At 33.6% G+C, this 18,077-nt stretch overlaps 1 protein-coding gene across 1 annotated transcript; it reads right to left on the reverse strand.

The window, feature by feature from the left end:
- Positions 1–525: 525 nt before the first annotated feature.
- LOC147066862 (UDP-glycosyltransferase UGT5-like) lies at positions 526–15,843 on the reverse strand. The gene is made up of 9 exons (XM_085954041.1): positions 15,775–15,843; positions 11,856–12,027; positions 10,413–10,494; positions 8,973–9,165; positions 7,861–8,055; positions 6,374–6,578; positions 4,486–4,705; positions 2,446–2,665; positions 526–975 (listed from the first exon to the last, which is right to left on the reverse strand). The coding sequence occupies exons 2-9, from the start codon at positions 12,009–12,011 to the stop codon at positions 669–671; spliced, it is 1,578 nt and encodes a 525-aa protein (XP_085810167.1). The 5' UTR covers positions 12,012–12,027; positions 15,775–15,843; the 3' UTR covers positions 526–668.
- Between the last annotated feature and the right edge of the window lie 2,234 nt (positions 15,844–18,077).

Below are 18,077 nucleotides of genomic sequence, written 5' to 3' on the forward strand. Positions count from 1 at the left end.
TCTTATTTTTAAATCTTGTGAATTATTCGTTGAATAAAAAAAAGTGATTAATTAATAATTATTAGCATTAATTACGAGAATTCATAAATATATAATTAGTGTTAGTGTACTACGTAAGGCGCTGGCCTTTCATCCGGGAGCTCCGGGTTCGATTCCCAGTGAGGACACAATATATTTATGTGATTTTTTCAAAGTCTGGGTGTTGCGATTGTTTCACATATATCGTGGGCTGCTGCCAAAAGTTGGTAAGTCGATAATTTATGTGTCTATATATAAAATATGTATGCTGGAAAGAAAATTCAAGGTTGTATTTTAGAACATGCACATAAAGCACAAAGAAATTAGCATTATGCCTGATTTTAGACTATTTTAGAGGGTGTGTTAAACTTCATATTGCAATTACTCCATAACATGCTTTCAAATTTAACAACTTTTGGCAGTAACCCCATGATTAAAAACAAATGTAATTAATTTCTCTGTATATTTAAATTAGGAAGTGATGTGTGAAAATAATCAATCACATTAGGCATAACAATATTATTAACAATCATTTATTTTCACACTCATTCTTTATAAACAAAAATGGTTTAGTTTGTACAATTTCAAGTAACTACTTAATAATTAATGTTATCTGAATGAGTATATTTCATTTATCGTAATATTTATATTCACTTATTTTTCTTTTTCTTTCCTTCTTTGGTTTTTGTATCTTTTATCTTTGTCTCCATCTTTCCGACACCTTTAAAACACTTTCTGCAAGCGAAAACGGCAACCAAAAACAACAACAATGGCGGCACCGATATAAGAACAAATACATCCATAAGTAATTCTGAGCAGCGAGATAGTCTGGGCGGCGACAGATGAGGTGCACCTCCTGTCCTGATGACATGTTCTGCGTAGAAATTTACCATGTTCTGAGGAGTCAGCGGTCTGTCATGGTACAGCTTGTGGAGTCGTTTAGCATTTTCAGTGTATCTATAAAAGAATGTTAGATTAGACAAACATTAACAATAATTACTGTGCCCAGTTGAGAGTCTATGATTGTCGAATTAGCAAACGACAGACTCAGATTCAAATCCTAAAAGATTTAACAAGTAAGTTTGGCGACATTGCAACAACAATGATGTTGGAAGAATTACCTTCTTCTTTGTAGATAGATATTTTATAATTTCTTCTATTTTGTTAACTGTTAATTCATGGTGGAACTGCATTGTATTGTTGTTTTTATTTAATAAAACGCAATTTTTTTATAGTACTTATTCCACTTTAATTAATATATTAGGACCGGTTTCGTCCGCCTCATTGAAAATGTCCCACTGAGGCGGACGAAACCGGTCCTAATATATTAAAGTAGAATAAGTACTATAAAAAAATTGCGTTTTATTAAATAAAAACAACAAAATATTTTATATATGAATGGCAACACTCATAGTCCAGCGCATATGTAAGTCACCAGCTTCTCATCTGGGCCTCAGAGTTCAGTTCCCAGTGGTCACAATACATGTGATTTTATCAAAATTTGTGTGTTTCTGTGATTATTTCACTAGTACTACTACACTACTGTCATTGGTCCTCATGGCCTGTTGCAGTGTTACAAAAATGTAATAGCGCCTGTACACGTGCATGGATTTACTGGCAGCAATAGTGAGTATTTTAAACTATCGTGACAATAACTGTTTACATATAAAAGTGCTGACTGTCTCTCCAATTCATTATTTAAAAGTGAGCGAGACGCGATGTTGTCTTTTTATAGTACTATTTCGTACCATTTGGTAGTGAAAATCGGTCAACCTGAAAATTCATTCATAGTTCGTTTTTTTGCCGGCAGGTTCGCCACTATCGTTCAACTGCGCAGGCGCAGATCGAAAAAATCCTACTGTCACATTCAAAATCAAAACAATCCACCTTATCCACCTCTTCTTCTTCTTATTTTTCGGCCATATTCGCCTCTTAGTTGGAGCATATGGACACCACGTGGCGCCTCCAAGAATCCCTGTTGCTAGACAGTCTTCTTGCATCATTCCACGTCATACGAGAATCCTATAGCTCCGCCGTATACACTCTATAGATATTTAGCGGCCTTCGAAGACGCCGGAATCCGGTTGGCTTGAAGAACAGGCAAGCTAGGTTGAACTTCTCTTCTGGCATCCACAGCACGTGGCCAAGCTAGGTCCAACGTTGCCTCGTCATTCTCAGCATGATGAGAGGCTGCTTGGTGTGTTCTGTTATTTTCTCGTTACTCTAAAAGTCATTCGCACACCCATATCCGTCGCAAACATCTGTTCTCGAAGTTTAGTATACGATTGCTCTGAGCCTTCGTAAGGTGCCATGATTTGCTACCATAAAAGAGTATCATCAGAATGTAAGCAATTACACATCAACTGGATACATTCTACCAGCAAAATTACTGCATGTAAAAAAGTTTTACTCAAAAAGTTTATTTACCTTGGATTAGTAAGCATTTCGTTCAATGCCCATGACAATGTAGTTTCGGTAAGATTTTTGTACTCGACTGTAATGCCATGTCCTCTTTCTACGACTCCTAAGGCATTATAATTCTGGTCCCCGAATATTGGTATCACCAGGAGTGGCACTCCGTGATGCACTGCTTCTGTGCAGCTAAGGAGACCGCCGTGTGTTATGAATACTTTTACATTAGGATGAGCTAGAATGGTAAATATTTATACAATTTTCAGTCTTAAATTTAAATAAATATCTTTTCTAATTAACTATTTTTTTTATTCAACGATAGATTTAACATTCTAATTATTGAACATACATGATTTTGAAAACACTTCTGAGAAAATAATATATAACCAATAGAAAAAATTTTTTTGAAAAAAATACAACACCCAGCAGGAATCAAACCTGCATCTCTCGGGTTTCGCGCCTATACACATAGACCACTATGCTATAGGTATTATACTTAATTTCGACAAATTTTAGCTAATGGCTTTTAATACTCTCTGAAGCGCTTTCCAAATTGAGTTACTATTGGCGATAGGATTTTGTATTTTTAAATCATAGTAGGTCCGTGACTTTGGTTAGTAATTAAAGTAATATCTACTTTGATTTAAAAATACAAAAGCCGATCGCCAATAGTATCTTAACTCATTCGCTGCTGAGTAGGTAATGATTTTTTAATTGCCCCGTTTAAAATGCACGTTAATTACATTGATCGGCCACCTGGTCATTACGCGCCGGGTGCGTCTTCCGCGTCCAAAGTATTAATTTAGAAAAACGCTTCAGAAAGTATTAAAAGTCATTAGTTATAATTTGTCGCAATTAAGTATGATGCCTATAAATACAATAGTGGTCTATGTGCATGGTCGCTAAACCTGAGAGATACAGGTTCCATTACTGCTGGGTGTCGTATTTTTTTCAAGAAAGATTTTTTCTATTAGTTATATATTTTCTCAGAAGCGTTTTCAAAATTATGTATGTTAAATATCTTTTCCTTTAGTGCTATTGTATTAAATTTGAATTGAAGGAGATAAGATCAACGTTCAGATTCAGGGAATGAAGGTGACGTATTCTAGAGGCGATCATAGTCCACGTCAGGTGGTAACATAATGATACCGGCTAAACCATGGCATCCTCAGAGGATCCAAGGCCATGAGGCCTGAATCATCATTGGGCTGATTCATGCAAACATGAACAGATCGACTGCGAGGCAAATTTCTAGCCCGTAAGCTTAGATGTATGAAAATTAATTTATAGTCGCCCTTTTGCAATTTCTACAAAATTTAATGAAATCATTCTAGCCCTTAATGTATGTAAAATCCTGCATTTTCTTTATACCTACATTAATTCTAGAAGCAAGCAAAGTAAAACCTAGCGTCATTATAAATTTTATACTTATTCAATTTTAAACATACAAGCAAGCTGTAATTTAGTGCAGTAATGATAATCCCAGCAAATGCAGTCCCTTTCAAAGCATGTACCTGGAAAAGGTCTGCTTGAATATTTTTGTGGTTAGCAAAAATTCTCAGAAATATGACACCCAATGTACCTACCAGCCAGGTACATAGGGTGTAAAGGCTGTCCTTTTGTCATTTTTCAGTGACAGAATTTGTAGGTAATATTTTTAATTCTTGCCTGAGTTAACCTACTCCAAAAAGGTTGATTCATTCGGTTTTCGGACTCTCGAGGAGCGTGACGTCGGCTGTGGCGCCGCGCTCGCCGGCATCACCGCCATTTTAAATTTTTTTTTTTTTTTTTAAATATTTTGTACGCTGTACTTTACTGTATTTATATTCCGAACAATAAACGCCCTGTTTTCGCCTGTACTTCCGCGTTGTCAATCAACATAAGCATGTCCCCGAAAGAAGAAGCAGACGATACCACCATGACTTGACGATGACATTACATCATCAGGGGGGGTCCAGCGCTAATACCTACCCCCCCCCCCCCATTCGGAGGTGACAATAATATATAGAACATATTATTTTTCTACGCTTCGAAAAGTCTCTTTTAAATTTTTACCTAATATCGACGCTTGCGGCATCCATTTCCTGATGATAACGTTCTTTGGTTTACCCGGAAGATCCTCTTCGAACTTCCACAAGACGGTTTGCTTTAATTTGGAAAGCGATGTAAGAATATTAAGTCGATTCTCTTCAGACATTTCGGAACTCTTCAGATTACTTCCCATGCTGAAATAGATTACTCCATTCTTTGCTGAGTCCAAGATTTCTTGTAAATCCTACAATAATATAAGATTATTATTTCAATAACAATAATTAGATATAATTACGGTTTACTAATTCAATTACATACCTACATAGTTTAAAATTATAAATGTATAAATGTCCTGTTATTATTAATTATTCACTTCATTCTTCAGAAAACAAACAGTGACATGACAGCGATTGTCCAATGCGCCATAATATAAAGAAAATGTACAGAGCATGCAATAATTATGAATGGTAAATAAAAGAACTTTCAGTAGAAGAAAAATTGATACTGTTCGGTTATACGGAATACTGAATACGGAATACTGAAACGGAATATTATTTTTTAGGTTAACCTAACCAAACCTAACCTAATCTAACCTAACCTAACCCAACCTAACCTAAACTAACCCAAACTAACAAATAATCCAGTTTATCGGCTATTTTCAAAATACGTTTTCCGCTGTATTCCGTATAACCGAACAGTACCAAAAAATTACATAATTACTAATAGTAGTAATAACAATAAATATGCAACAATACCTACAATAGAATAGCATACAGTGAAAATGAATGAGTAAGCAACAGAATGTAAAAATAAATAGAACTATAAATTTATAACCCGTTTACACATGCATGGATTTACTGCTGACAGTACTTATAAAAATAAATTAAATGGCCATAACAAAAATATGCACGTGTAAACATGTATTATAGTGCAAGTCGCAGTAGAACGATAATGGCGAACCTGCCGGAAAAAAGACGAACTACACAGCGCAGATTCTCATTTTGACTCAAGACCAGATCAAATAGCACTATACAATGACAATATCGCGTCTCGCTTCCGCTTGATAATGAAATTGGCGAGACGGTCAGCACTTTTGCGTGTAAACAGTTATATTTAAAATACACACAATTGGTGCCAGTAAATCCATGCACGTGTACAGGCGCTATTAATCTACTTAATACACCCATAAAAATTAAATAATTTAAGAAAAATATATCAACGTTCATGATGCTATCAAAAAGGTTAACCACACGATATACATATACGGCATCATGAAACGTCAATTGGTTTATTTTAGGCAGGTTTTAATTATTGAAATTAAAAAACTAACCAATGCCATCTGTAACTTTTATTCTTAGTTTAACAGCCAATAAGTATGTTTGACCGACAAAATTTAGTGTGCACTATTTATGACGGATCTCCGTAGTCTACCCACACCCTTTACCAGTGGTATGTAGTGGTATTAAAACTTCTCCTAACTCCTTATAAATGACTCGACAAAATTACCAGGTGTCAGTGCCACCTGTCAACATTATTGGATGTGACGGTACTTCACTCTAAGCATCTGTCAAACTATTATAAAAGTAACCCATCATCTGTTTTATTTCACAACCTGATTAAAATAAACGATTCCTTTATTTGTGTCAGTTTATTTTTCAAATTTTGAATTTCCGTTTATGTGTATATTTTCTCCCCCGTTACCCGTCGCTCTCTCCTACACATTTATATGTATACGTTTTCTCTCATGCGTTGCAGACAAATAAACAAATACATACACAGATAATATATAAATCAAGACAAATATAATTATATTGTAAAATTATATCACTTAGGCATTAGTACATTAGGGATGCCATAAGAGTATTGAAACTTTTTGACCAAAGCTTCGATACTTTGGTTTAAATTAAATTACCTTCGGCAGTGGTTCTGTTTTCCCAATATGATATCCTCCGATTTCCACAACGTTTGGCAACAAAGGCCTAGCGACGCCAATTGAAGGATGAGTGTTGCTCATTACAAGCGAAATCTTGGAACCTATATTCTCAAATGGAACCTTCTTTGCTTCTTCGGGGAACAGTTCTTCGTAATTGGCTTTCTGGGCGGGGTTCAATAGCAACCTTGCAACGAGAAAAAAATTTTATCTTGTAGTTTACGAACTTGAGGCACCTTCATATATGATGTCACGCTTGGGGGGGGGGGTTTTATATAATGAGATGATTTATAACGAAGGGAATAGGAAGAGTTGTATAAAACGGTTGTATCACAAAACCAACAAAATGTCAACTCATTTTTTTCTTAGAAAAAATATTGCATGAGAACATTATACAGTACACTCTCAGTAATCCGCCGCTCGATTATCCGACAACTACTATAATCCGCCGTTATTTTTACTACTTGAAAGCACCAAAGCAAGCTCTATAATTCTGCCGGTATTCGATTATCAAATTCAGTAGTCCACCGCGTACAAGTATACAATGCAGATGAGACGGGTTTATTTTGGAAACTTCTCCTTCGTAAAACGTACGTTCATAGCGAAGAAAGTAATGTACCAGGCAGTGACGTCCCAAGACAAAATGCCGCCCCTAGGCAGCGCCAAAATGCCACCCCATATTTTATACAATATTTTTTATCATCCTTCCATGACTCCAATATCTAAGAAATGTGTTGTATGTATACATTACTAGCAAAATGTATAGGTCTAATTTAAATGCCATCTCTGACACACAAACTGAAGCTTTTGGTCATAGGGAAAGCCAGGAATCCTAAGCCATTCAAGAATATCTGCCTCACTGAACATTGGTTGTGTCTAGTGATTTACTGTTTAATAAACTTAGTTTATTAATATGTATAAATTAGTAAATATTTGATTTTGATTATAAATAAAACCGTAATTTACTAGTACAAATTTCTCAAAAAAAACTATTTTTATGAAAGACCTGTTTTAATTATTACCATATTTTGTATGTATGCACTATAATCCGCCGCTGCTTTCATTAATTGGACACTTGTCTGGTTTTTGGGGTGACAGATTACTGAGAGAGTACTGTACTGAAATTGTTATTTTCATCTAATTTGGTTTATAATGAATGTGGGGATTTAAAAAATGTGACCTAATTTAGACAGGGGAGGGGAGAATTAAAAATTTATTGTAATAAAAATACATCAGTATATTGTGTATTACAACGTCAATCGGTAAAATCACTGAAAGGACACTGAGCGAGACAAGGCAGTACAACAAGCGATATCCAAACACTATCAATGTTATCGACCATAGACAATTATTTTTTATACAGACAAATAAATTTTTTCAACACAATTTTTTCAAATAATAAAAAATAGAATTTGACAGTTTCAACCTACTAGGATAATTCTGCATTCGTCTACTGTAATGTATCTCACCAGCCAATAAAATCCTGAAAGACGAGCATTCCAGTATTGAGTGTTCTCTGCCATAGGTTCATGTGACCTGTGAACGGTAAGAAGACGTTCGGCACCGTCGCTGGGGACAGAGGATTCCCTGTGAGAGTGGTTAACCAGCTCATCATCGATATTGGTGACAGCATTATTAAAGGAGTGTTGAATTTCACCGCAAATCTGGCAAACAAATCATAATTAAATATACGTATATTACATAAATATTGTTAAGTATTAAATTTTGTAATGTGTGTTTGTTGATAAATAAATGCCATAGTCCAATTTTATTTAGATTATATTTAAGTAATGCAGTTAAAGCCAGCCACAAACGTAACTGCATACTTGATTGGTTATACTTGCGCAATATTTTTGCACAAGACATGAATGTGTGTATGCAGTGACGTCCTGTGGGGGTAGACAGGTCACGCGTTGCATAGGGGCGGCACATAATAAAGGGCGGCGAATGGAAGAACGAATACAAATATTACAACTTTCGCGAGCAGTGATACTTTTCCACCAGCCAGTTACAAAAATATCGAATTGACTCAAAATATTTATACAGTGAAACCCCGATTCTACGGTTTTCAAGGGACCCTAAAAAACGATAAATGCGGGATATATAATTTTTTTTTTTTTAAAAATTCTTTTTTCTCCTAGATTTTTTTCGACATGTTGAATTATTTTTAGTTTCTCAGCTAGAGTGATACAAGATGCGAGGCAAGCCTGGGCGGCGACTGACCTGTGCAAACAAAGCGACGCGACTGAAAGGTATATAGACCTATATGTATCATAAATATATCATAAGGTCTATATGTATCATAAACAATTCTACAAAAGCGAAGTGAAAAATATTCAACAAAAACGATCAATCGGGATAGTATTTGTGATGTGATATTTAGATGATAGATCGAAGAAAACGATAAATCGGGGAACGGTTAATGCGGGATTATTTAACATTGATCTTCTGGAAGATCTGGAAAACGATTTATGCGAGGACGGTAGATCGGGGTTCCACTGTATTATACATGTAATGTAATTTTGATCTTATTAGAATCGGACATGGTCGAAGAAAAAAAAAAGTAATTTGACATTCTCACCCGACAAATATGTCATTGAAGAAATGTTCTACGATCACCAAATCAAACGTTTCATGTTTTTCAGTCATCAATTTTTTCATTTCACTATTCTCCAGAACCACTTTTGTCAACGGTCCAGTAAGGGTACTAAGTTTAAAAATCATGCCCATTTTCGATTGTGTTACGTTGAAGCCGACCATCGGGTTATTTTTACCTTAAAAAATTCTTAATTAGTCATAGTATCAAGATTTAGTTTCAAACAAACAATTTTATTGCATATTCACATGGTGACAAAATTTAAATATTATTATTTAGTATATTAATAACAGTAATAATGTAAATTTAGTTAAAATTATATTAACTAAAAACTAAAATTATGTATAAATTAGCATAATGAAATTTTTTTTTTTTGCCGTATGTTTATTAAAAACAGAAAATATTCCCGGGGCTCGCCAAAAATTATCCATTTGACGAAAAAGTTTGTGAACCCATGATCTAAATGAAGTGATCTTCACGTTTGAGACAGTTGTCTTTAAGTCTACTTTGTGACATTCATTTGCAAGCTCCTGTACAGTAGGTATCCTGAAGGCCTTGCTCAAAGATACAACGTCCATCTGAACGTTACTCTCATAAAAGAACCCAACTCGAACAGGTTAACAACTACATTTTATCCTTCAATTACATAACGTACAATAATTATGTAATATTAAAAATTTATTCAACGTTTATCTTGACTTGTAAAAATAATTTAAGCACTCATATACCTACTGTCTACAACTACAAGATCACTATTACATAATATAGCGTGAAATTATTATCTGATTATCAGATGCCAGAAATCATAATTCTGAAAAGGTTCCTACTGAAAATTAATGCCTTGTATTCGTGTTTCCAAAATCTGGCAACTCTGTATTTATAACACATACCATTAACATGGACAGATTAAAAAGGAATATAAAATAGACTGACACCTAGATTAAATTTACTAAAACTGCTAACTAATACTTATTTAATGTTTGTTTAATTTCAATATTTTTTCAAAATAGTTTAATTTACAATTGTCTTTTTAAATATGTAGGAACTTTTGTAGAGGTTTAAGAAATAAATCAAAATCAAAAAATATTCTTTTTAACAATGACAAGCGGCGCCAAATTGACAACGATTGTCTAAAATCACTTGGTCAACAGTGGGCCGTCAAATTGGCGCCGATTGTCTCCAATGGGGGATATTAATAGAAGAATTATGAGAAATAGTTATTAGTCATTCACTCAATCTAATAGGTCGTCTATGCTCCAGATTGAAGAAATACTAAACTATCTGTGTTTTTGTCAAGCATATGGTTTGAGCAACACTTCAAGTGTGGACATTTGGCCACTCGTCTACCATATGCGCTTCATGGCATGAAATATATAAATATAATAGTTTAATGCGGTTATTAGTATTCAATAAATATCTTTATACCTTTTTTCATTTCTAATAATTCATGGATATGAATTTCACGATAAGCAGGTTTTTCAGATTTATATGCAGCCACCAAAGTAACCTAAAATTGATAAAAATCTATTAATAACGGATAAATTCCAAAAACTCCAAAAAAAATGCTTTAGTTCGGAGTAGATTGAGATCTAACAAAAATACTAACAGACAATACCTTTAAAATATCTCCCAATGAGCATTAATATAATAAAACAATATATAAAAACTAGTTTAATAATTTTATTTAATTTCACTTTCATGTACTGAACGTATGCCATAACTGTAAAGCATCTAAAAATCCGTACATGCAAGGACGGCCATATAAAATGAGCGTGTATTATACACTCTGTACTCACTACATTAGCCTCATAATAATATCGACCGTGTTTAGGAAAAAGGACGTAACCCACATAGAACAAATTTTACAGGAGAGGCAAAAAACTGTTTTTGAATGATTTTGGTTGGATAGGCACAGACATTGGGTGCATGATAATTAATGATTTGGTGTAATATCTTTTCGATCTACTAATAATAAAAGAAGTTATTACAGAAAATCATTAAAATTGAGGGTAAATGCTTTTTTCCTTAAACTAAAATTTAATTAAAGCTCAATTAAAACCTGAATTTAGATAATAAATCGGCATTTGCGGCTTACTTCCTTTTTACAGAATGTGTATTTAGTTGTATACATTGTCAAAATCTAATAAAAGCACTTTTCGAAAAATCAAGGGTTATGCCCTTTTTCCTAAACACAGTTGATATACTCCTATCTCTAGTGACCATGGTGTCATTCTTAACCGATATACAAGTCTTTATGATATACTTTTAATATATTTCTAAATAATGATGTTTCTAAGGTTTTATTTTTTTATTCATTTAAAGGGTTAAGGCTTCTTCAGATTGTGACAGACAGATGGTATGATTTTATTAATAAATTACTACAAACATTGATCATTTTAAATACGAAGAATGTGTGACTTGTACCAGAATTAAAGCATTCATATTATAATACAAATTAAGTTTATAAGTGCCAGTGAAAGCACATACCGAGTAAATTAATGTACTTACATACGGCAGTCAAATAAATCATCATTATTTAGAATATTTAAATCGGAAAAATAAAGCTATGGCAAACAATTTACCCAATGATCGAATAAAATCGGTGGATAAATACGACTTGAACTTCGCAAACCGCCCAACACCCACACTCTTAAAATAAAAAAAATATAAGAATTCATCAAGGGAAGAGACAAAATTTTATAAATAATAAATAATTTTACACCGACGTAGAGAATATTTATTTTAAAACAGTGCCAATTCAACGACAATAAAAATGTTGAGAAGTCGCCATCATGTATAGCAATAGACAAAAGGCCCCCAGTAATCCAAACTCTTTGTATAACGTTGATCATGTTCAAATATACCAACCTCATGTTTATTGTCGTGTAATATGTCTGCGATCGCTTTTCCCAAATTATAATGGCTTCTGGCAGGAAGAGGATTCAAGATGAGGATTTTGTAACTTGAAACACCAGAACAGCACAGAACTGACAGCACCAGCAATGATGATTGGAGCCACATCATAAACGATTTTTGATGACTGGAAATTTAAAATATAATATGTTAATAAAGGTACAATACAAAATGATTACTTCTTTAAAGATTGCGCTACAACTAGTAACATCCTGCACAGCTATTCTTAGCAGTTAACACTTTAGCACGTTTCCGTTATTCTCATTGGTTTAAATTTATAGAGATATAGAATTACAAATTAAATATCTATTTTCCGTAGTGTCAAATTATAGCAAACTCGGTAAGGAGCTGACCGCAATAATAAAATTCCACATATCCGTTTTTCACTTAGTCAGGTCATCCATTGACACAAACGCCAGATAATAGCTGACTCGATTATTTCAATAAAACGAATATTATTTTGTTTGTATAAATAGCGAATAATAATTCATCAAAAATGTCAGTCGAATATACGTTTCCGGTCGGTTACTATCTCAATCTCCGTATCGTCCCGCACAACATCTCATTGTACCGAGATGCAGACCTCGGATCCGTATCATAAGTTTAGTATTGTAACATACTATTGTACCGACCGTTACGCCGCAAATAAAACTCATTCCTGCATTCATTTTCGACTTATTCATCATCATCCTCAACACCATCGACCCTCACATCGACGACTCCTAGATTGGTGACCCCGACGTGGAACACAAATTAAGACGGAAGCTATTCCATACACAAGGCTGTTATCAGTGGTTATCGGCGGTTATCTACAATAATTGGGTAAAATTGTAATACGACGAAAATTTAAGTTGGTAGACATGCGTGGGAAATACGTCTCTTATTCGGTCAAATTCGGATAACTTTGTGCTGGCGTAGATATGTTTTTTTCCACCCGAACCTGGAAATGCTCATAATTTTGTTCTGGAACGTCAAACATAATATAACCTACAATTTTATTAGTCATATTACAGCATGTAGTAAAACAAATATTATGTTACTACTAGCCCCTCGTTATTTGACAGTTCGCGGGTAATAATAAATTGAGGCAGCTGATGTGACCCATGACTAAGTGCGCGCCTGCACAACGATAGTGACGAACCTGCCGGCAAAAAAACAAACTACTTACCATAAAATAGTAGGTACCAAATGACAACAACGCGTCTCGCTGTCTCTGAGGCATGGTCTAATAAGATCGTGAAAACGACGCGTGACGAACAAAACATAATTTGTCATAAAATTCAACATGCATCCATTTAATGTTATGTTTATTGTAATATATTAGTAATAATAATAATATATTTATTGACATGTTTTCTTTTTCGAGAAAATGCGTAAAGTTTTTTAGTCATCTGTACACGATTTAAGAATTTATTCCTCCGACGCCATCACTAAACAAATTGATGTGCTCACAGCTTGACTATCGCTCTCCGATCGGGAACGAGTGCGAATTTTCATCCCACCTATTGTTGAAAATTATTTGCCGTTTCACTGCTGTATGCTCTTAAAGAATGAGATTGGAGAGGCAGTCATACTATTACTTTATTACAGTTAACTATCAGTAGGGATGTCACATATAAAGAAAAAGTATCTATATCTAGTATCGGTATCGTATTGGAAGAAGAATATCAATATTTGCGCTTGCAATCATCAGTATCGAACAGTCCCTGTATAAAGTTCTGTTTATTCATGGAACCTTTTTTGACATCCCTAATTATTGCGGATTGTGACTGGACAATAATAAACAAGATATATTATGCTATTATTTATTTATTATTTCAACTATGATATTTGTACTTTGTATTATTATTGTCCAAAATGCATAATGTCTAGTGTCAATTATTATTAAAGCAAGCATCAACATGATAACATTGACATTGGGTCTTCAAGTTTCTATAGTTTGTATCTAATATAATATGCTATTCAAAACTATTATCACAAAGAATTGTATAATACAGTCGAACTTGGTTATTATGAGAAAGATGGGACCGTCTGAATTTTCTCGTTATATCGTTATATAACATTTTTCGCGCCACATTCTATTTAAGCATAGAACATAAAAAATCTGAAAACCATCGTAAAAATCCCCAAAACAAGCATGGCATCCATAACCTACAAAAGAAGTTGTTTATTGTAATGAAGTGCTGAGCCGCAGGCGCTGGTAGGTACCTACTGACTTCACAAAGCTTGGATTTTTTACATGCAATTTCAACCATATGCGTGGAGACTTTTTCAATGTTGTCGGCGAAAACACCAATTAGGTAACTACTTAGACACTTAACTAGTGTCATAAACAAAATCCGATCCCGGCGGCATCGGTCAAGTTAACTGCCCGGTCGGATTACATTGACTAGGGTCGAAAATGTCATTTTTAAACGATCGACACATTAACAGTTTTGCTCGGTATACCCGAGAAGTAGCTCGTTATAAAAGTGAATAAATGTGTGGAGAAAATCATAAACTAAAATGTCAACGAATGTTTTCTCATTACATCCGAGATCTCACTATTTCCGTGATCGTAATAACCAAATTTGACTGTATGTAAATTTAAAAGTTTGCAAACAGCGTTCTTCAGTGTGTAATTTAAATGTGTCACGGTGTGAAGAGTTGAGAACCACCGCTCTGCTAGTTTTATCATAGATGGTAGTATATATATTACAATTCCAAGAGTAAATAAAACTAAATTACCATGTTTACTCCATATGGGCAAAGGTTATATTATTAGATTTTTCATGGCTGTTCACCTATTCAATTGGGTCCTTGCTCTGGATCGAAAACATATTGAAAAACAACATGTATTTTTTTTCAGAAACGGGATCGAACTCTTTACTAACTACGTTAATGCCAATAGATATTATCATCTCTAATGTTTACAAATTTAATTGTTTTTAAGGCGTATCTCGTATTTGCCCTTAAATTATATAAAATTTTCTACAAACACGTATCTCAATTTTTGTCAGTTTTGAGTTGTTTGATGTAATAAATTCAGAATTTGAATACGCCACTAACACGTATCTCAAAACATACTTTATAACAATAATAGAATTAAGTAATGACTAAAAACTCGTATCACAATAAAAGACTTTTCTAAATATTATAAACTCGTATCTTGAGTTACGTGTTTGTAAGTGTACAGAATACTGAACTCCGACAGATGATTATACTGCAGTTCTTTCTCGTAAGTCAAGATTGTTTACTGCAGTAATATTGTGGAATGATTCACAGTAAAGTTGCAATGCATTCTCGTATCTTCGACAAAATGACTGATCGGTCGAAAGTATAGTGCGATAACTTGAAGAAACATAACATTTTTTTCATGAAAATATGTGTAACTATACTAAATGGATATTTTTCATAGAAGAAAATTTATTTCTGAATTAAAAACTGAGAAAATAAAGTAGTTATTTGCCTCTCCTGAAAAGTTGTGTTTTTTGAGATACGTGTTTGTAGAAAATTACCGACGAATTGGCCATACTTAAAAAATTTACATAAACCACGTCTCGTATGAAGGTCCAGATTTACACATTTAATTTTATATAATTTTATCGTAATTTTGTCAATTAGTTACATGTTGTCGGTCTATCTTGAATATATAATAATATGAATTCTCGTGCACATAACATGTCTAATCATTTCAAAAATCAATTCATGAAAACGTCGTACTTCAAGTTCATACAATGTAAAAATTTACAAACAAAATGATTTAGAACGAGTATTAAGACTGTTTTTACAGTCTCCTGACAAGAATTGTCTTGTTTTCATAAGGTTTACGAAATAGAAAGTCGATAAATAATTACGTAATTAATATAAGCAAAAAATATAATTTTGAGGTTACCTTTAGTTAGTCATTAGAGAATCCAAACTTATCGGTAGCTGTTACACTGTTGGAATGAATAGGAGGTACCTACAAAATAGATAAGGTCCTAAACAAATATTATATTATCATGTATCGTTTGATCAAATCTATAATTTAAGTCACAAATATAAATTATTTGATTGATTATTCATACGTGGAATACAGCATAGACCAGTGGTGGCGAACCTATGGCATGCGTGCCATCAGTGGCACGTGAGATGATTTTGCATTACACGCTTTTGAAGAGAAAAAATACCTAATAATAACGGCGACAGAGGATGCCGCACCGCGAACCTCTAATTTTGATTACAATGCTTGAGACCACTGTAGTGAGAGAATGCCTCATCTGATCGGAGCAATTCTGGGGTCAATTTGTGCGTAAAGAAGCAAACTAATCAATAATTAACAAACAATCTCATTTCTACTCACAAAAAATGACTGCACCAAATAAGAAACAAAAACTTGGTGAAGTGTAGTAATTCTGGCAGACAGTTTCAAAATTGGTGGACCGAAATGTATGGCATAATTGAAAAAAGTGATAAATCTATATGTGCGCTATGGTCAGTGAGTGTTATCTCGAACAATCATTCTTTAATAGAAATTTTACATTTATTGTATTTAACTATTTTACATTTATTATAATAAACTATTTTTCCTAATATCTTCGCCGTAGATGTCAAGGAAGCCAAGCCACAAATTTGGCGAAAATGAGTAAAGTACACAAAAGCATTTTAAAATCATCAAAGATGCAGTGGTCAATGGATTTAAGCCACAAAACTCTTTTGTCTACATTTTTTGTACTTTTCAATATTCAGTGGTCAAGAGATATAACACACATAACTTCTAAGATACTTTTAGTTATTTGTACAAAATAATAAAAAGATAACACCAAAATGTATATTCTATGTTGAAAGTTTCACCGTTATATCTTAAAAATAAAAAAGTTCAATAAAAAAATGTTACTTTTACTGTCACACAAAATCTTTGAGTGCCTGTTTCTCAGCATTATGATTTTGTGGACTGGCTCCCTTGACATCTACAGCGACGATATATGGAATACAGCTATATAATATTCTGTTGATATCTAATATTTACAATCTAATCAATTCCAGACTGCCAGCCGACAAGGCAGTTGTAATCTCCCTCGGTAATTAATTACTTACATAATCTCAACACTCATTTAACTGATGTCCACAATACATATTATTATCGCTTAAACCAGTGTTACTCAAATGCTGAGCCGCAGGTTTTTAAGACGTTAAAAACTTGCTCAAACTAGAAGTTCTTGTAAGGATAAATTGTTATGACATGTTTCACTATTTGGTTGATCACCATTTACGATGCATTATATATAACTGCGCCATCGATTTCGGCACTGGGACAACTGGACACCAGGACAAGTGGGTGCCGTACTGTCGTAAAATAAATAATGTTCCTTAATGAAATAAATAAACATTCGTTATGTTTTTATAGAGAAAGTAGACGAGGAAGTTTAATAAGTTTCTATCTACTACTTAGTAGTTTTAATTGATATTGCCCTTAACATAATGTTCTTTATTGAGGATTGAGAATTATTATGTCTGACGCTTCATATAAAAATAAAAGAACTCTCTTCTCGTTGAAACTTAAACATATACAAAATTAAATCATTATCAACATTATCGTGCATATTTAAATTCTCACCAACTATTAAATAATATATATTTTCATAATACCTATAATTCACAAACGTCTATTTATTTTCGAATTTCATTCGATAGCGTAATGTCCAGTTGTCCCGCCGATTGTAATGAGCAGTTTTTATTCGACGTATGACATAAGAACAGACCAAAACTAACACTACCTACAAGTACTTATTTCTTGATTACAGTAGATTATATAAGTTTTTATGTCACACGTCGAATTAAACATGGCGCAAAACCTGCACATCCATAATGCACCCAAATTATAAAAATCGGTAACGATTTGATCACTATTTCCAGAGAAAGAATCCATTTATATCATAGACTGATGAAATATCAGTTACCTTGTAAAATAAACTGATCTGCTAATCAAGAATTGAAAAGGCATCGCTTGCTTTCTTATGAATCAAATTGAAAATCGAATTCTTATATCTCTATGGCAGTGGTGCACAAACGCGGCCCGAAATGGCATTTGTTGCAGCCCAAAATAACAAGTATGTACTTCATCACCAAATTTTTCATTGAATATGATAAAAATCAGTAGCAACCAATCTGTAATCCAGTAGCAACTGTATATAATGTAAATCGTCACTGATAGAA

Source organism: Rhyacophila brunnea, unplaced genomic scaffold (assembly GCF_057557595.1).
Source record: "Rhyacophila brunnea isolate RB1 unplaced genomic scaffold, BYU_Rbru_1.0 scaffold_4, whole genome shotgun sequence".
Classification (NCBI taxonomy): domain Eukaryota; kingdom Metazoa; phylum Arthropoda; class Insecta; order Trichoptera; family Rhyacophilidae; genus Rhyacophila; species Rhyacophila brunnea.